The 19526-nt window shown below is 49.3% G+C and overlaps 1 protein-coding gene across 3 annotated transcripts in view; it reads left to right on the plus strand.

Annotated features, from left to right (window-relative positions):
• The window catches only part of TNS3 (tensin 3), a 307228-nt gene that overhangs the window by 204977 nt on the left and 82725 nt on the right, over positions 1-19526 (plus strand). For all 3 annotated transcript variants that reach the window (XM_030796137.1, XM_030796138.1, XM_030796136.1), the window contains exon 17: positions 11831-13087. In XM_030796137.1, the coding sequence (XP_030651997.1) occupies positions 11831-13087 (1257 nt within the window). The remainder of the gene's footprint in view (positions 1-11830; positions 13088-19526) is intronic.

Here is a 19526-nt window from a genome sequence, read left to right on the forward strand (position 1 = left end):
AGCCACTGGCTGAAGCCCACCTACGTTGAATGTAATGAGGCTGAGATGAAAAGGATCTGCTACACTGAACACAGAAAGCGAATGTCTGGGCTAACCACACAAAATATGCTGTGTGCAGTGAACATTCATGCTGTACTCTTAGCCACATCCCGCACAAAAGACAGAGAGACAGCTCCCAGGAGATGGAGCATGTGTGGCAAAGATTTTCCGCCTAGTTACTTTGAAGAAAGCAAAAGGAGGCTGAAACCGTGCTTTGTAAGCCGCGTGGGTTGGTGCTGGCTCCTGGACGTCAGTTCAGAACGCTCAGGAGTGAACGCAGAAACCTGGTGAGGGACTCCCAGGAGGAGCTCCTTTCTCCACCTCCTCAGCCTCCGGAGTTCAAATTTCACTCAACCTGAGTGCACCAAACCCCACCCTTGTGTTTACATTGCCCTGGCCTTTTTGGCGGAATCAAAGTCCTTACATAGCCAAGGAGATCTTTTACCTTCTACGCTAGTGGGAGGCCAGGTGCCTGGGAGGGAGGTGGCACGCCCCCGCCCTCCCCTGGCATGCCACTGTCCTGCTGTGAAAGCCTGTGTCAAGGAAAACTGGGCTCAGAGGTGCAGACTGAGAGAGCCGCTGGGCTGTTTTGAAGGAAGGTAAGCAGAGAGCATTTGTGTGTGCGCGTGTGTGTGCGTGCGTATGTGTGCATGTGTCTGTGCCTGCGTGGTGAGTGTGTGTGTGCATGTGTGCTTGTGTGTGGCTTCTGTAATGCTACAAAGACCTGAAACTGAGCTGTGTGCCTGCTGAGGTTTACCAACTCGCCAAGACTTCCAGAGGGAAAGGGCTGGTACTAGCCAGGAGGAGAGGGCTTTATGGAGTGGAATAATCAGCAGAACGGATGCTTTAACTGGGCAAGAAGGAATGTCGCTCAGGACTTGTCCAGGAATGCCTTTATTGGTTTGCAAGCTGGAGGAGTCTTAACTTACCGACTTCTTTTTGGGGAAGAGTTCAGTGATGGTCTGACATGCTGTTTGCAAGCTCTCTGGCTGCCTCTTTGGCCAGCTGGCTTGGGTGGCCTCAGATAAGGCCAACAGGACCTCCTCTTTTCCTCTGGGCTTGGGCCCCAGTTAGGAGTGCCCAAAAGGGAATTGAGCTTCCCGGTCAGAGGCCTGAGATAGGCGCCTGCTGAATGCTGAGCCTGCACCGGCGTGCTGGTGTGAGAGGTCTGCCCGGGGAGCCGCCCTAGCCTGCCTGTGGGGGTTCACATTGGTGGCGTCTGGGACACGCCTGCCACAGCCCCACTCGGAGCACAGCGCTCCTTTATTGCCACATTCCCGAGCCTCACCCAGGAGACCACGGGAACGCTTGGAATCTGGCCCAGCTCCTGAGTCGCTCCTGCTCTGCGTTGGGATGCCTTCCCTTCCCAGAGAGGCAGTTTGTGGCAGGGGTTTGGGGCAGGGGTTTATGTGTGGAAGGTTCTGCTCTGGTTCTTGCTTTTGTTAATTTTTTTTCTGTCTGTATTTCTCTAAGAATTTACAGTCTGCGTCGTTTTCAGAAAGCGTGAGCAAGGAGCTCAGCTTTACTTCAGAGGGAGGGATTTTCCAGCGCCCTCCGGCAGTCTCATCAAGGTGTCCTGGTGCTGCCGCTGCAGCCTCTTTCCTGCTGGGCACCTCCCCTCCTGGCAGCTCAGAGGGTGATTTGGGTTTGGGGGCTTGGGAAGGAGTTGACTCCCAAGGTGAGACTGATGCACCAAGGGAACAATGCTTTAGAATGGAGTTATTCTGCCTAAGGAGAGAAAGAGTTGTCCCTACAGAGTAGAGTTTATTACCGTCTTTTATTTTTTGTAAAAAAAAAATAAAAAAAAAAGAAAGAAATTAAGTTAGAGGAAAAGGGCACATTTCATTGCGTCTTGAAATATATCAAAGTCATAGAGTCTCTGATTTAGTAGATTAAAAGCAGTGTTCTCAAAGACCCAAGTGTAGTCCTCATTTCTTAGCTCTTGATTTTTCTCTGGAATAGAAAATGATTTAATACAAACTCCAGAAATCATTAATTTGCAAAGAGTCAGAATTCTATTGTATTAAAATTAAAGCAGACCTTGTTTGAGTGAGAGGTTATACATGCTCTACTTATAAATGTCCACATGGAAAAAACGAGAGTGATTTTTGCATATGCTATGGGTAAGATAACACAACGCCCTTTGAGAAGGAACCTCTTGGCCCAGATATCGCTTCCTGACTGGGAAGGTCTTTCGGTGTCTGCAGCCCCTACCAGGCCTCCAGGGAGCAGGTACCCTTGGGACACTGCCAGGGCTACCTGTACCTCCCCTCCTGGCCGCAAATGCGAGAATGCTCCTTGCCTCATTGTTAACCCCATTCAACCCTGCCTCGTGCTCTGGGCCACAGCCTAGTTTTCAGCTCTCCTGGCTTGGTATGGACTCTTCCATGCTCCGGAGCCTGAAATCCAGGCAGTCCCTTAGCACCTGTCCTCACCAGCACTGAAACTCCCGCTGGCTGTTCCGCATTGTGCAGCACCAGACCCATCAACTGGTCTGATGGAAAACTCACAAGTCCAGCGCCGGTGCCATGGCTCATGTGTCAGTTGACTTAGCAAATCCAGGAGAAATGTTCTCTCACTGCTGAGGGGAGGTCATATGATGCAGTGATGGGAACCCTGGGTGTGCATGACACAATCTGCCAGAAAACCCTTACCCCTCCCCCCATGAAACTTGGACATGCTCTGGTCCCTTGCAGCCCCCTAACCTTGTGGGTTAAACAGAGGAGAATCCATACCCCTTCTGGGTTTGCTTTGAGCCTCAAATGAGGCAATAGGTACGAAGTGCTTGGAAGACAGTGGTTGCCCAGTTAGCTTATTACTGCTGCTTTTGCCATCATTGCTGTCAGTCACCGAGGAAACAAAAAAGTATGGGATGGGAAAACAGTTTTACAGCTGGTAAGATCCTGAGCTGTGCAGCTTGGCCATAAAGTCGCACTGGGTGGATGGTTAGCAAGGTTGGTGCCTGGGACAATTTCAGTCATATCACAAAATGACTTATGGAACTTTTGAATATGTTTTTTAAAGCCCATCTTTTATTATAGCTTTATATTAGAGAACAATTCCTCAGTGTAATTCTTGAGACGGGAGGTCAGTGGACCTGCATTCTGTGTACTCACTGATTAGATGTTCATGGAGCACTCCTCTGTCCCTCAGCTCTGCACCCAGAGGGTTCACACATGAATCACATGTGAGTTCTGGGAATTCTTCACTTGACCAGGGAGGGGGAAAGCACAGAAAGGAGGGTTTGCCCAATGCCTGCTGTGTGCCATGCCTTTTGTGTTGAATCCCAGTGGTCCTGGGAGCTGATATCAGCAAACACCCCCTTCTCCAGGTTGCTTCTCTGCAGACAAGGAAAGTGAGGCACAGAAAGGCAGAGTGATTCATCTGAAGTCACACAGCTATGATCAAGCCAGGACTCAAGCCTGGATTATGCCAGAACCTCTAGAAGGGGAGGGAAGGTGTGCACATGAATCACTCCAATGGAAATGTCCAAAGATGCTTTATGTGGCAATGAGGCACAAAGGGACTATGATTGTTATCCCAAGGAGAGAGGGTTTCCATTGTCTCATGGAATTTAGGAAGAGGAGGGAAGGCCTTTGAAGAGGGACAGGAGGGCATGGGGGAGAGGGAGAAGGAGGGAGGGGAGGAGGGAGAAGAAGAGGAAAGGGAGGAGGGGAAGGAGGAGGAAAGGGAGAGGGGGAAAAAGGAAGAGGGAAGGAAGGGAGGAGATCAAGAGGAGCCACCTCAGGTTGGGGTCTAGTCTGCTGTGAGTCTCATTTCTGTCTTGATCTCACAACGGTTGTTTTAATTGAGATGCAATTTACATGCAGTAAAATTTGCTCTGTTTAGTATACAGTAGTCTGAGTTTGACAAACATTATGCCATGACACTCCCACTACTATCAAGATGCAAATATTTCTATTGCCCAAACCATCCCTTGCACCCTTTGCAGCCCCACTCTTCTCCTGGCCCTGACCACACCCATTTGTGTCCAGACAGTGTCTCCACCCCAGAATGTCACCTATGTGGAGTCGTACAGTCGAGCCCTTTGAGTCTGGCAGTGTTCACTCGGCATGGTCCTTGAGACCCCTCCAGGAGACTGCCTGCAGATGAGCACTCGTTTTTGAAACCGAAGCCTCTCTGTCTTCAGCATTTTCCCTGGGCTGTGGTTGTCAGAGCCTTACCATGGGCACTTGCAGCTGCAGACATCATTCCAATAAGCCTCCACTTATTGGGACTGTTTGGATATGGTGAATTGATTCAGCTGGGCGACCCCAAGTGAGTCATTTGAGGGTGACCTAGGGACAGGATGGTTCCTGGCTGTGTCTGGAGAAGCTACCTGTTTCCTGTGGCGGTCCAGGCACAGGCAGGACCTCTGGCATATCCATGGCTCCTGACCCCAATGGGGCTGCTGGTACCATGGGTGTGTGGGGGAACTGAAGAGTCCATGCTAGGAACAGCACCTGATCCACTAACTGTGAGGATAGAAATGCACTTGCTTCAAGAAATGGAACATAAAACTGTGACCATCACTGCAGCGGCTGTGACAGCACAAGAGTCGGTCTGTTCCCGATAATGAATAATTTTAGGAGTTAGGGAGGAAAGCGCAAAGCACTTAATAGTCTCCGAGGAGTGAGTGAGGTGTATATGAGTTTGTGTGTGTGTGTGTGTGTGTGTGTGTGTGTCTTGATGTAGATAGTTGATCTGTGAAATACAAAAATTGATTGACTAGGATTAGAATTTTATCATTTTTTTTTGGAGTTGGAGGGAGGTTGGTTTAAATTTCAGATGTTCCATTCAGTAGGCTTGTAAAAAAAATTGTTAATGTTAGTGCAGGCTCTCTCAGCCTCTGATTTCTCATCTGTAAAATGGACTTCCCATTTCCTGTTTCACAGGATTGCTTTGGGAATTGAGTGGGATCCCTGAGGCCTAACAGTGTGCTGGGCGCACGGGAGGAGCTTGCACGGTGGCCTTGTCTTTAGGTCAGCTGAGTTGTAAGAGAGGGGTGTTTCCAGAATTCTCTCTGTTCGTCAGGTGATGAAGATGCCAATTCCTGCAGCCTCACGTGGCTCACCTGAGGGTGGCTGCTTCAGCATCAGTGGATGCCTTTCTTCTCACACACTGCTCCGTCTTTCCCTTGCCTCTGTTGATCTGTCTATTCGGATGCCGTGAAATGTACCCACCACCCTTTCCTTCTCTTGTTTCTCTCTCTGTTCCCCAAGGGGGCTGGTCCATTCTCCAGCACATCATCAGGACTGGGCTGAATAAAGTCCTCGTTTACAACTAGCAATCGTAGCAAGTGCTTAGTTAGTTCTTACCAACTTTCATGAAGAAGAATTTTCTAGTTTCTCCTTTGAAACTAAAAAATTGCAGGGAGGATACTGTTAGTTCTTTTGAAATGAAAAGTTACTTTTTAAGCACACCTGTCACAACAATAGAACATGGGATTCTTAGCATCAGTACCTAGAAAAAGGAAAGTTTCCACGTCGCTTCATAAATCTATCAGATTTGTCCTTCCTTTGCTTCAAACCAAATTCTGTTGGAAGCAGGGCCAGTGGACAGTTCAGTGGATTACACATCAGTGATGAATATTTTTGGTTGCTGAGTGATTGATGATGGAGGGTGCTGAGGTGTGAGATCAGCTGTCCCGTTGGTTGGCTGATTGTTAGCATGCCGGGGAGCACAGTTGGGCATTGCCTAATCTGTTTTCAGCCGGGATGGAAGGGATGTTTTCATATATTTTTTTTGGTCTTCTCCATTTTTTGGGTGACTTTTGAAATACTTTCTGAGTGCCTCTTAATCCTCTTGCCTCCTTGTGGGAAAGCCACGTTTCAGTAGCAGGGTTGGGTTGGAAAGAGAAGGATCCCCTGCAGGGAAGGTGGGTGAGGAAGTCTGTTGCTGCAGGTCCTCCAAGGAGACAAGAATGTATGCTCTGTATTTTCTTCCTTCTGGTCCTTTTCCAGGCGGTAAACCTCACTGGTATGTCATGCAGTGGAAGTTATTCAGGGTCGTATTTATGTTTGTTGGATTTTTAACTAAGATCTGGCCACCAGGTAATCGTTGCCAGATGGTGGACAGGCTCCCTTGGGAGGGGAGGTCCTTGGTGCTGGTTGGCTGGGTCTGGTGGCAACTCAAGGGAAAGGGGACACCGAATGGAATGATTTACCCTGGACTGAGATGTGGAAACGTTCTCCTCCTGCATCCTCAGCTGGAGAGCTATAGGATCCCTGCAAGTTACTTCCTTCCACTCTAAGATCAGGTTCTGAATTTGCAGAATGAGGGTTGATTCGGACTTCCCCATGCTCCCTTTGAGATGGAAGCAAAATGTTAAAATATGTTATTTAGTGATATAAAAAGATGGAAGGAGCAGACAAGTGGCAGGACCCCACCTTTTAGAACTCTGTCCTTACCCCACCACCTCCTCACAGCAGTGTCAGCCCTAATAGCACATCAGGTGCCAGAGACAGAGCGGAGACTTGAAGCCCTGCAGCATCCCTCACCTGGTGGGGGCTCCTCACCCTCCCTGCCCCTAGGAGCTCATCAGGGCACCAGGAACCCCACCCACAACCCGTATCCAGGAACCACAAATGGGAGTTTAGTTGGCTATGTCATTTCTGTGGTCTGGTTGCAGAAAATTACTTTCTACAAACCAGAACCATATTATCAGTAGCATTCTGCCATCAGTTAAGGAGGGTATCCTTTAATGATGGATCAGCGCCTTTGGGGGGCTGCAAACAATAGGGTGCGGGCTCTTGTTTGGTTTCTCATTGGCGAGACTGGCAGTCAGCCATGCAGTGATCCTGCTTCTACGCCCCTGTTAGGTTTCATTTTTAGTCAGGATTCTCTTTTTATTGCTTTTATCCTGCAGCTTTTGCATTGAGTCTTAGAAAGCATAACAATGGCAGAAAGTGTTTAGATGAGGCTCTTTCCTGTGTGCCCAGTGTAGAGGCAGCAGTTTAATAGGTGAGAAGATAGACGATACAGAGGTCAGAAGACAGATATTTACCCAGCCCTGCCACTTGGAGGTGTGTGGGTTTGAGCAACAAAACGCCAGCCTCACAGGTGGCAGGAGGATAAAGGAGACTGGAAATGGCAGATAGCATGGTGCCATTTGCTTGCACCTGCTGCTTGCCAGGGCTCTGTCTCATTAATCTTTGTGCCCCTGGTTCCGAGCACACTGTGGCCAGATAATGTTCAAATGTCCCCTGGATCTCTGGCCCATGCTTCCTGCTTCATGGGCAAATGGGCTAACCTTTAGGGTCATGACTTTTGTTTTCTTTGGAATTTAGAACCCTTAGATCAGGTGACTTCAGTTATTTTTCCAGTTGTGTTCATTATCATTTGGAGACCAGCGAGGTCAGTAGCGATGGCCGCCCTGTTTCTGCCTCTCACGAATGGCTGGACCTGGCTGTACTGCCTGGGAAGAGGCCCAGAGAGCAGGGACACCTGGGTTGCAGGTGGCCAAGGGCTGCACGGCTCTTCTACCTTCAGATGCTTGTGGGCTGTGTGTGTGTTTGGTTTTGGTTGGTGGTTGTTCTTTGTTTGCTTGTTTGTTTTGCCTGCTAAGGCAGCTGAGCTTTCCAAAATAGCTCCCCAGATTTTGTCATGTGTGAAAAAGCTCAAACTTTTAGCCTCTCACTCAGTATTCACGGGGTGTCAGAGGCTGTTCACTAATGCTAGAAATGCAAGGGAGAGCAAAATAAAGCAAACTCCCTGCCCTCAGTGAGCCTGAGTTCCAGTGGGTAAAGGTGCAGTTCTTCTGAATGCAAGTATGTGCTGTGGATAAAAACCCAATGAGGAAAGGGTGGTAGGGCAGCACCTGTTGAGGAGGTGAGGGAGCTGAGATGCAGAGAAAGACAGAAGCCAAGGCCCCAGGGCAGGTGCATGCTTGCAGTGGACTGCTAGGAACAGGGCAGGCAGTGAAGCGATGAGCCCAGGGAGCGGATGCAAGGCCCTGTCCACTATGGGAAGAGCCTTTAATAGTAATTATGAGTACTCTTACTTGGAGCCTATGAGCTGGGTACTTCATGTCCGTATTCTCTAGTTGTCATAACTTTAAGAGAAAAATGGAAAGCATCTTTGTATCTTTCATTCCCTTGAAAGATAGGAAGCATTCCATTTTATCAACGTAAAACCAGGAAACTGAACAGCCTGAATGTCATGACCAGGAACACACACAGAGTAAATGGTGGAATGGGGATCCCATCTTCAAGGATAAAGGGAAACAGCCGTCTCCTTTGTCCAACTGAAGTTCAAGCTCTTCCTTTTGCAAAGTGATAGCCCTTTACGAGAAAACAGGATAGGAACTGTGTGTTCCAGAAGCCCCTTCTCCTTCCCTACCCCTGAGGCTGACTCTCCTGCCCCCACTGAAGCACAGAGGTGTAGGTGCAGGGGGTTGTCTGTGGAGCTCCTGGGATGGCCTACCTAGAGCTCTGCACCTTTAGAAAGATCTGTGCTCCTGCAGAGTGATTCAGAAGCTTGATCAGTCCTATCTTGGAATTCACTTGATATGTTTCATATTCTTTTCCTGTATATTTAACATTTATTGGGCATTTTCTGATGTAGAAAACTACCTGTGTATGTAGCAGGAAGTTTAGCAAGAGTCCAGCCTGGTCTTTGGCACTGGACAGGGCTGGATTGGACCCTCTCTGTCCCATGGATGTGCTCTCATGTATTAATAGGAAGGTGGTTGAACGCCGCCTGGGCTGTCAGGATTCGATGAGACCCCGCTTGGAGTGCTCAGAATGGGCCTGACGTAGATGGCGTGTTTAGTCAATGGTAATGGAAAAGTTGTTGTTTTTAATGCATCTATTATTATTTTAAGATTTCTACTACTAATAAAATAGGATTATTCATACCCTCCCCCAGGAGAGGGACTATCCTGTGCCTTACCATTTGGTACAGGGCCTTCTAATCACGTACTGTTCTTAGCAGATGGGGCAGGTAGCTAGCTGAAGGATTCCACCTCAGACTGATTAATAAGCACTTTTTGACAGCATTTTAATTTAGATTAGAAGAACTGTTTTACAACTCATTCTTGGGCTTTTTTTTTTTTTGTCATTGTGCCAATTTATTTTAACTCAGATTTAGGGAGAAGAGTTTGGGAAGTCGTATAGACTTAGCAGCGTGAAATCTGTGACCGCAATGGGTAGGCTTATGCCCTGGGCTGAGTGGCCCTGCAGTGTGTCCTGGCTGCCTGCCAGGCGTGGGAGGGACTGGGCTGACGGCCATACAGCACCTTCCATTGTAGGGAGGAGGAGTAGTCTCTGTCACTCTCACGGAGCAGAAGCCGTTTATCAGCACCTCCTTCTCACACTCTGAAAACAGCAAGAAGGATTTACCAGGTTCTTTCATTTGTTAAATTTTCCTGGTAACAGGAAATCTAAACAGAAACCAAATTAAATTGATGTTTACTCAAGGCCTATAAAGACACTCACCCGTGTGCTATGCCATTTAATTCTCAGGTCAACATTTACATAGAAACATCTACCCACACCCTCATTTTATAGTGGGGAAGCTGAAGGTCAAGGTGAATGCACCAGTTGGTAGAACTCTAAGGGTGGACTCAGGATGGAGCTGAGATTTGAACCAGTGTCCATCTGATGCCAGAGCTTCTTCAAGGGACCACTCCACTTCACAGTCACCTAGTGATGGCATTAACAAATGGATTGCATTTTCCATTTTTGAAATTGTAGAGGTGATATTTGCACATGCCTTATAATTTAGTCCAGTCTTTCCAGGTGTCTCCTTTGTTTAATTTGCACAGAGCTGGGCAAAATAGGTGTTTTAGTCTCTGCCTAGTCTGAAGCCTGGTCACTCACTGATCCCTGGTCAGAGCAACGTGAGTTCAATGCCACCTCTTTGTGGGCAGGGCCACTGACAGAGCCTCCAGGTGTGTTCCCTCCTGGTGCTCTCTGGGCAGGTGGGCAGTGGGCCAGCAGGAGCACACAGGTTTCAGGGCCAGTGCACCTGGGTTCTAGGCCCACCTCCACCTCCAAGCAGCTGCCTGACCTTGGGCAAGTTATTTATTCTCTTTGATCCTCAGTTCCTGATAGATAAACAAGGAATAACAACATAGGTCATACTGTGAAAATTAGAGAAAATGTACAATGCTTCTGCCCTGTCAATAAAAGGTACTCAGAAAACAGCAGCTGTCACTGAGACTGTTACCTTGAATTAATCCCATGGCATATGTCCTGTCATCACTTTCCCTGCCTTGAAGACTTGGTTTATTTTCAGCATTTTGTGTAGCGTTTCTACTCCCAGACCCTTCCTCCCCTAGGCTTGACTTTAGGATGGGAGTCAGGGCCACTGCAGATGGGCCCATACCCCTGTGTCCACTCTCCCCACTTCCCACTTCTCTGCTTGCTTTCCCTTGGGCACTGTTGAAACAAGAAGAAAGCCTGGCGTGGGCACGTTTTCAGCACCACACCCCAGGACCTCTCGGGACTCTGTCCCAACACGTTGTCCCAGTGTTTTCAAAAAAGCCAACAGCTGCTGACCATGGTGGTGCATCAGCCTGGAGCCCGGGGCTGTGAGGCACATGCTCAGGGCAGGTCCCTCCAGAGGGCTCCTGGGCCAGGCTCAGTGACTGCTGTTAGGTAGTGGCTCACGTCTCTCAAATTCCAGGTGCCCACACAGCGTGGGCTTCCCACCACCAGCAGCTCCCTGGCTGTGGAATGCTTGCAATTTCACAGTCGAGGAAGTAGAAGAAAGTGGGGGAGGCCCATGGGGTGAGGCATGTGCTGACTACAAACTCCAGCTTATTTTAGGAGGCTCTTGGCAAGGACCCAGTATGTGTGGTCGCAGCAATTGGCCAGTCAGCAGATTGAGGCTCTGGAGTCCCCGAATGCCAGAGCCATGGCCGTGATTAATAATAGCAGCTGATGCTTCAGCCCTTCCTGCCCACACTTTAGTTCAAAGTTTTATTTTCCTGACATTCCATGTATGGAAATCAGCGCGTGCAGGTCAGCCTCAAGTGTCTGTGATCCTGAGATATTCACCTGGCACCTACGTGGCCCAAAGTTGCTGTACCAAACAGGAAGACCCAAATCAATTCCTGCACTTTCTCTTTTCATTGAATTTCATATTGACATTTGAGCAGACATTCAGTTTTTTTCTTTTCTTTTTTTTTTTGAGATGGAGTCTTGCTCTCTTGCCCAGGCTAGAGTGCAGTGGCACGATCTCGGCTCACTGCAACCTCTGCCTCCCAGGTTCAAGCGATTCTCCTGACTCAGCCTCCCAAGTAGCTGGGACTACAGGCATGCACCACCACACCCAGCTAATTTTTGTATTTTTAATAGAGACGGGTTTCACCAAGACATTCAGTTTAATAGGAATTTGCCACCCGGCACCTAGCTGATGCTCAACAAATGTTAGACAGGTCTGTGAACGGAAGCTCTTCTTTGTCTAAGATGAACAGTCCATTCTTGGGGATTTATGAGCCGAGCCAGGCTCAATGTTCACAATCATGATGAAATTAACCATGAGCCCTAAAGGCAAGATGATTCAAAAGGTGAAGAATCCCAGAGTTCAAAATGACAATTCGTTCTGCATGGAAAGGTAGAAATGATTCTAGCACCTGAAGATGTTTATTTGAATGCCTTTTCATTGGCATCCTCCAGAGTGTATACAGAACTTTGTGATGTTAGAGGAATCTTTGTCCCTGTTTATTGTAAGTCATATTTTGAATCCATTTATTTGTTTAGAGAAACGCACACGCTCATTCCGAGGGTGTGAGGCTCGCTTTCATCCCTGACTGAAAGCCTCTCTCCGGTTTTCTCCCCCGCAGTGCTACACACGCAGGGCCCTGTGGATGGCAGCCTTTACGCGAAGGTGAGGAAGAAAAGCTCCTCGGATCCTGGCATCCCAGGTGGCCCCCAGGGAATCCCGGCCACCAACAGCCCAGACCACAGTGACCACACCTTGTCTGTCAGCAGTGACTCCGGCCACTCTACAGCCTCTGCCAGGACTGATAAGACGGAAGAGCGCCTGGCTCCAGGAACCAGGAGAGGCCTGAGCGCCCAGGAGAAGGCCGAGTTGGACCAGCTGCTCAGTGGCTTTGGCCTGGAAGATCCTGGAAGCTCCCTCAAGGAAATGACTGATGCTCGAAGCAAGTACAGTGGGACCCGCCACGTGGTGCCAGCCCAGGTTCACGTGAATGGAGACGCTGCTCTGAAGGATCGGGAAACAGACATTCTGGATGACGAGATGCCCCACCATGACCTGCACAGTGTGGACAGCCTTGGGACCCTGTCCTCCTCGGAAGGGCCGCAGTCGGCCCACCTGGGTCCCTTCACCTGCCACAAGAGCAGCCAGAACTCACTTCTGTCTGACGGTTTTGGCAGCAACGTTGGTGAAGATCCACAGGGCACCCTCGTTCCAGACCTGGGCCTTGGCATGGACGGCCCCTATGAGCGGGAGCGGACTTTTGGGAGTCGAGAGCCCAAGCAGCCCCAGCCCCAGCTGAGAAAGCCCTCAGTGTCCGCCCAGACGCAGGCCTATGGGCAGAGCAGCTACTCCACACAGACCTGGGTGCGCCAGCAGCAGATGGTTGTAGCTCACCAGTATAGCTTTGCCCCTGATGGGGAGGCCCGGCTGGTGAGCCGCTGCCCTGCAGACAATCCTGGCCTCGTCCAGGCCCAGCCCAGAGTCCCACTCACCCCCACCCGAGGGACCAGCAGTCGGGTGGCTGTCCAGAGGGGTGTAGGCAGTGGGCCACATCCTCCTGACACACAGCAGCCCTCTCCCAGCAAAGCATTCAAACCCAGGTTTCCAGGAGACCAGGTTGTGAATGGAGCCGGCCCAGAGCTGAGCACAGGCCCCTCCCCAGGCTCGCCCACCCTGGACATCGACCAGTCCATCGAGCAGCTCAACAGGCTGATCCTGGAGCTGGACCCCACCTTCGAGCCCATCCCTACCCACATGAACGCCCTCGGTAGCCAGGCCAATGGCTCTGTGTCTCCGGACAGCGTGGGAGGCGGGCTCCGGGCAAGCAGCAGGCTGCCTGACACAGGAGAGGGCCCCAGCAGGGCCACCGGGCGGCAAGGTGAGCTGGGTCTCCATGGGAGGTGCTCCACGGGAGGCTAATGTGTGATGAGAAATCAGCCTAGTAGGTTAGCTTTTGACGAAACCCACAAGGGAGGGACATTTCCCTTGCAGTTTCAACTCTGCGAATTTTGGCCTAGGATCCAAATGCTGTCATGCTGGTGTGGTCCCTTGGTAGGAGATTTGGAGGGGTGGGAAGAACCAGGCAGAAGACTTGCTGTTAACGTCAGTGCAGGGGCAGGGATAGCATGCACTCTGCTGGAAAGGGCCGGTCATGCCTTCATTGCAGAATGGGCTTAACAGTGAAACCATTCTTCCTTTGTGAATGTTGGTGGATTTACGAAGGAAGCATACTTACTTCTGTCCCTGTGGTATAGGTCAGGGCTTCGTGGAAGAATGCCAGGTACTTCACTGGGGCTGAAGGTTGGGGATGAAGAGGACTACTGAGCCCTCAGACAGCTTTGGCACAAGGAATTGATTAAGCAGTTGTGGTATAAAATGTTCTGATTACAAATACACGTGTCAGAGTTGGCCATGGTGGTGTGGGGAGACTGGTTATGGAAGGCAGCGGCTGGGCGGAGGCCTGCAGTCCACAAGGGGTTCTACCATGGAGAGCAGCTCTGTGATGGGAGGGGCTTGGGGGAGCAGGCTCAGGGGTGAGGGGACTGAGAGCTGTGGTGAGACCCAGAACCATGGGACCCAGTGCGGGGGCCTCCTGGGGATGCACCAAAACCAGGCCGGTGTCATGCTGACTGCAGGGAGGCCAGGACTGCACGTGTCCTTTTCCCCTGAGGCTGGTGGTTTGGAAACCAGCACAGGGCCTTTCTGCGCAGCCTTGAGGCCTGGGAAGAACCAGGGCTGGGAGTGGTGGACAGGCAGTGACGTCTGCCTGGGTTACAGCAGCACTGTCTTCAAGCTGCATCGATGTAATGGGGCAAGTTGCATGTTGGGACCGGGTTACTATACAGTGTTCTTTCTGTTGGGAAGGCATGAAGGCTGAGGGGACCAGAGAGCTGGAGGTGGTCAGGTCGGCCAGGGAAACACTCAGCAGGCAGAGAGGGGCATTGGGATGGAGCAGGGTTGTCTCAGGTAGGGGACTGTGTGGGTGAGATCGTGTGGTCTGGAAGCTCCTGCACAGAGCTGCATGCCAGGAGAGGATGGCCAGGCTGTAATGGCTATGCCTGGGGGCCACTGGGAGGCTACAGAAGGTGGAGAGACAGAGCTGTGTTCTGGGAGCCCTGGCAGTGCCATGCAGGGACCAGGACCCAAAGGATAACCTTGGGCCAAAGAGTGTGGTGTCCGTGTGGTGCCAGGGCCTCCCACATTGGCATGTTGGGGTGTGTTGCCATCTGGGGGCCACTGGCTCCTTAGAGGGACTTGCCTCTAAAAGTGAAGACCAGAGAGGTAAAGGACGAGGGAGAACATGGCTGTGTGACGCCATGCATGTGATTCCCACCATGTGCTGGTAACACTGATGAGAGATGCTACCATTTATGCTGGCGTGGTTCTTGGTTTAGGTGTGCTGGCCCATGTCATCGTCCTAAGCACCCCGGCTGCAGGCACCAGTCTCTGCCTTACAGTCATGTTGACGGAGGTGTCAATAGGTTACATAGCCTGCCCAGGTTCACATGGGACCTGCATAGTAGAGCAAAAGTCACTGCCCTGAGGTGTGGACTCAGTGTCTCCATCCTCTTTGGAGTCACACAGGTGAGGACTGCAGTCCCAACTCAGGTCTGGGGTGGTCTGGGGGAAGGAGCACACACTCTGCAGATGTTGGTCCTGGCTTCAGGTCTGAGTGTGCCGTGGGTTGCCTGAGTGACGCAAGTGGGTAAAGGGCAGCATCTCTGTGAATTTCTCTTCACTCCATCTGTGAGAAGGAAACCCTATCCCAGTGCCTGGCCCAGGGAAGGTGTGAAGAAACGCTCGTCCACATCCACCTTTCACGTACTAGGGGTGTGACTGAGCAAACAGCTGTCATTCCAGCTTACCTGAGTAACTCCATCTTTGTATGTCATGAGCTGCGAGTTTGAAGGAGCCTGGAGAGTCCCCCATGAGTAGATTATTGGACTTTACAATACAGCCGTATAGCAACCACAGCACCACAGCAGGGTAGCAGTTCCTGAACAACAGGTCCAGGTCGATGCATTAAACGAATATATTTGGGAAATTCTGAGTTTCCGAAAAAGGCTCTAATGGGAAAAAAACTATCTGCAGTATCACACCTGACTTACTTCACCAAACCTTCTTAAAAGAAGTTACTTGGAAACATTAAAATCAGAAGTCTTTTCTCCTGGATAACAGTCTCGTGTAGGTTTGGAGGAGGCTGGAGGTATCTGAGTGTATATGGAGAAGAGGACTCCATGGCTTAGGTTAACATATGGTAGTCTCTTGAGGTTAATATGTCTTCCAACTGACTGAATTCAATCTTTAATGATTCCCTGTTCTTGCTGCAAAGAAACAGTTATAAGGCCTGGAATTTTAGAAAGCAACATCATATAATCCACCCTCAGATCGGCTGTTTTTAAATTACTTGGTAAACTCATTACTTTATTTTTTTATTTTTATTAATTTTTTTGAGACAGAGTCTCGCTCTGTCGCCCAAGCTGGAGTGCAGTGGCGTGATCTCAGTTTACTGCAAGCTCCGCCTCCCGGGTTCACGCCATTCTTCTGCCTCAACCCAGTAGCTGGGACTACAGGTGCCTGCCACCATGCCCGGCTAATTTTTTGTATTTTTAGTAGAGATGGGTTTTCACCGTGTTAGCCAGGAAGGTCTCGATCTCCTGACCTTGTGATCTGCCCCCGTCAGCTTCCCAAAGTGCTGGGATTACAGGTGTGAGCCACTGCTCCCGGCCAAACTCGTTACTTTAAGAACACTTTTTTTGTTTGCTTTTTTTTGTTTTTGAGATGGAGTCTTGTTCTGTCGCCCAGACTGGAGTGCAGTGGCACAATCTCGGCTCACTGCAACCTCTGCCTCCCGGGTTCAAATGATTCTCTTGCCTCAGCCTCCCGAGTAGCTGGGACTACAGGCATGCACCTCCATGCCTGGTTAATTTTTGTATTTTTAGTAGAGATGGGGTTTCACCATATTGGCCAAGGTGGTCTTAAACTCCTGAATTCGTGATCTGCCCACCTCGGCCTCCCAAAGTGCTGGGATTATAGGCGTGAGCCACCGCGCCCAGCCCAATAACACATTTGATTTTGATTTTAGATCCTCTTTAATTCGTTTTATTATAAAAGTTATTTAATTATCATTTTGAAGTCTAAGGACTTTCATATCTCAACAATAGACCAGTAAAATTCAGTGCATATTTGGGTATTGACAATACAAATTTATTTATTAATCTATTCATATTTGACAGGCATCTGGGGCCATTTGTCCATTTTCTTCATAGCTTCGGAACTAAAAAGATGTCAGAAGATTAGGTATAAGCAAAACCGGATACCAGTCTCCCCAGAGCTTTTTAAAATTGGGAAGTGACCTTCTTGTAGGAACCCTGCCACACATGAGCAACTGTCCATGAGCAGTGATGAATGGACACTGAAGGGTTAGCCGCAGCATTGGAAACAGGGCAGAGTGAGCCATGCCCTTCCTGGGAGCTCCGCTTCCTCTTCCAGGACGTGCCTCTTGTGCTAGGTAAGCACCAAGCTGGGAGATGGAGCAAGCCTTGAGACTTGCACTTCATTTAGTGTCAAAAGCCGGCACAGTGTAGAGGTGGTCTCCGAACAGCCTGCATGGCAGGCTTTTGGATCTCAGTCCAGGACTTTCTGACCTGATAGAAATCCCATTAAAAAATGCTACTGGGCCCAGGCAGGCAGATCACCTGAGGTCAGGAGTTTGAGACCAGCCTGGCCAATATGGCAGAACCCTGTCTCTACGAAAGTTACAAAAATTAGCCAGGCGTGGTGGTACATGCCTGTAATTCCAACTCCTTGGGAGGCTGAGGCAGGAGAATCACTTGGACCCAGGAGGCAGAGATTGCAGTGAACTGAGACCGCGCCACTGCACTCCAGCCTGGGTGACAGAGCAAGCACTCTGGCTCAAAAAAATAAAAAACAAAAAAAATAAAAAAAATTATTGCTTACTTCTGTAACTCTCAGGCACTGCAGCTAAGCAAGGAAGGAATCGTTTCTTCCCTCCCTGGCAGGTATAGAAAACACTGGAACTCTTTTGATTTTAAAATTTAAATTTCAGTGTTGACATTTCTCAATAGGAAATGGCTACTTTGGCAAGCGGCAGAAAACAAAAATCACTAGATCCTAGCAGGGACACGCGTGCAAGTGTGGTAGCAAAGCAGCTAGTTCCGAGTCCCTGGGACATCGTCAGAAGGTTGGAGATGCTGCTGGAGTGCCTGCACTTTGAAGGTGTCCTAGATCCCCCAACCCATATCCATCTCCTCAGCCAGCGAAAGGAGACCAGGGCTGCTGAGCTGGAGCCCTCCTCTTTCAGCTTAGATCCATGTGTGAATAGGAAGGATTCTGGCACATCCAAAAGGCTCATGACATGCCCAGAATGGTACCATCACCTAACCCTGCAAGGGGCATCATTTCCACATCTGTGTGCATGAGGCTCAGCCCCATAGATGGCGCAGCATTGCCTGACTGACTGGAGACTACCTTGAGTCTCGCTCACAAGGGGAAACCACAGACTGGAAGTTCTGAGAGCGCTATGTCTACATGAGCCCCTCTTGCTGGCCTGCCTTTCATCTCATCCCTGGACACAAACTGCTACACAACTTTCTTAATTCTGACTGTAGATGAAGGTTTGTCACAGAGACCTCAGTATCCTAAAGTTACCAGAGTCTTTCACTATTTGCAGATTATGTCCTCATTATGAGGAAGACCACCACTTGTGGTAGAGAGTTGGGAATAGCATTGCCCAGTGCTCCTCCGGGGGACTTCTGTGCATCCTGCATTATTTATGAGATGAAAATTATATGTGAAGGCTAAGTATTTCCTGAGAAAGTCTTTCATACCAGCGCAATAATAATAACAGTGGTGCTGCTGCTGATGGTGGTGATGATCATGGTGATGGTGATGGTGATGATGGTAATGACTGTGATGATATTGATGGTGGTGATGGATATGGTGATGGTGGTGAGTGTAATGATGGTAATGTTGATGGTGGTGATGTTGATGTTGATAGTGATGACCCTTATGGTGATGACTGATGATGATGATGGTGATGATCACGATGGTGATGATGACAGTGATGATGGTGATGATGATGATGATGATGATGATGACTGTGATATTGATGGTGGTGATGGTGGATGATGACAGTGATGGTGGTGATGATGATGGTGGTGATAGTGATGATGGTGATGGTGATGATGACAGTGATGATGGTGATGACTGGGACGATGGTGATGATGGTGGTGGTGGTGCTGATGTTGATGGTGATGATGGTGATGACCTTGATGATGGTGATAATGACTGTGATGATGTTGATGGTGATGATGGTGATGATGACAGTGGTGATGGGGATGATGTTGATGGTCATGATGCTGATGGTGGTGATTGTGATGGTGATGATGACAATGATGATGGTGATGACTGTGATGATGGTGATGATGTTGAAGGTGGTGATGATGTTGATGGTGATGATCGTCATGGTGATGATGGTGATGACTGTGATGATGGTGATGACTGTGATGATGTTGATGGTGGTGATGGTGATAGTGATGATGATAGTGATGATGGTGATGACTGTGATGATGGTGATGATGTTGATGGTGGTGATGATCTTGATAGTGGTAATGGTGATGCTGATGGTGATGGTGATGACCCTGATGATGGTGATGACTGTGATGATGTTGATGATGGTGATGGCAAATGACTCTGATGATGGTGGTGATGTTGATGGTGGTGATGATGTTAATGGTGGTAATGGTGATGTTGATGGTGGTGATGGTGATGATGGTGATGGTGATGACTGTGATGATGTTGATGGTGGTAATGGTGATGGTGATGATGACAGTGATGATGGTTATGACTGTGATGATGGTGATGATGCTGATGATGGTAATGATGCTTTGGTGATAGTGATGATGACGGTGATGACTGTGATGATAGTGATGATGTTTCTGGTGGTGTTAGTGATGGTGATGTTGATGATGTTGGTAATAGTAAGAACTGTTACTCTGAGTTCCTACACTGTTTTAGGTACCTTCATTTTCACTGGGACACGTAACAGAGCTCTCATCTCTCTGACTCTGCACCCCATGGCTATGTCCTAATTCCACTAAACTCACACTCTTAAACCAGCCAGTAAACCTCTTGAGGAAAGTGCTCATTATTTTTTTTCCCTGGCATGCAGGAAGAGTTTGACATATGTTTGCAAATACAGGGGTCTGGGACAGGCGGAACTGCAAATGATCCTTTTGAGACCTGAATTGCTCTGCTGAATGGGCACTGAGGGGAGACTTATCACTGGACAGTGT

The sequence above is a fragment of the Nomascus leucogenys genome, chromosome 17 (genome assembly GCF_006542625.1).
Source record: "Nomascus leucogenys isolate Asia chromosome 17, Asia_NLE_v1, whole genome shotgun sequence".
Taxonomy (NCBI): domain Eukaryota; kingdom Metazoa; phylum Chordata; class Mammalia; order Primates; family Hylobatidae; genus Nomascus; species Nomascus leucogenys.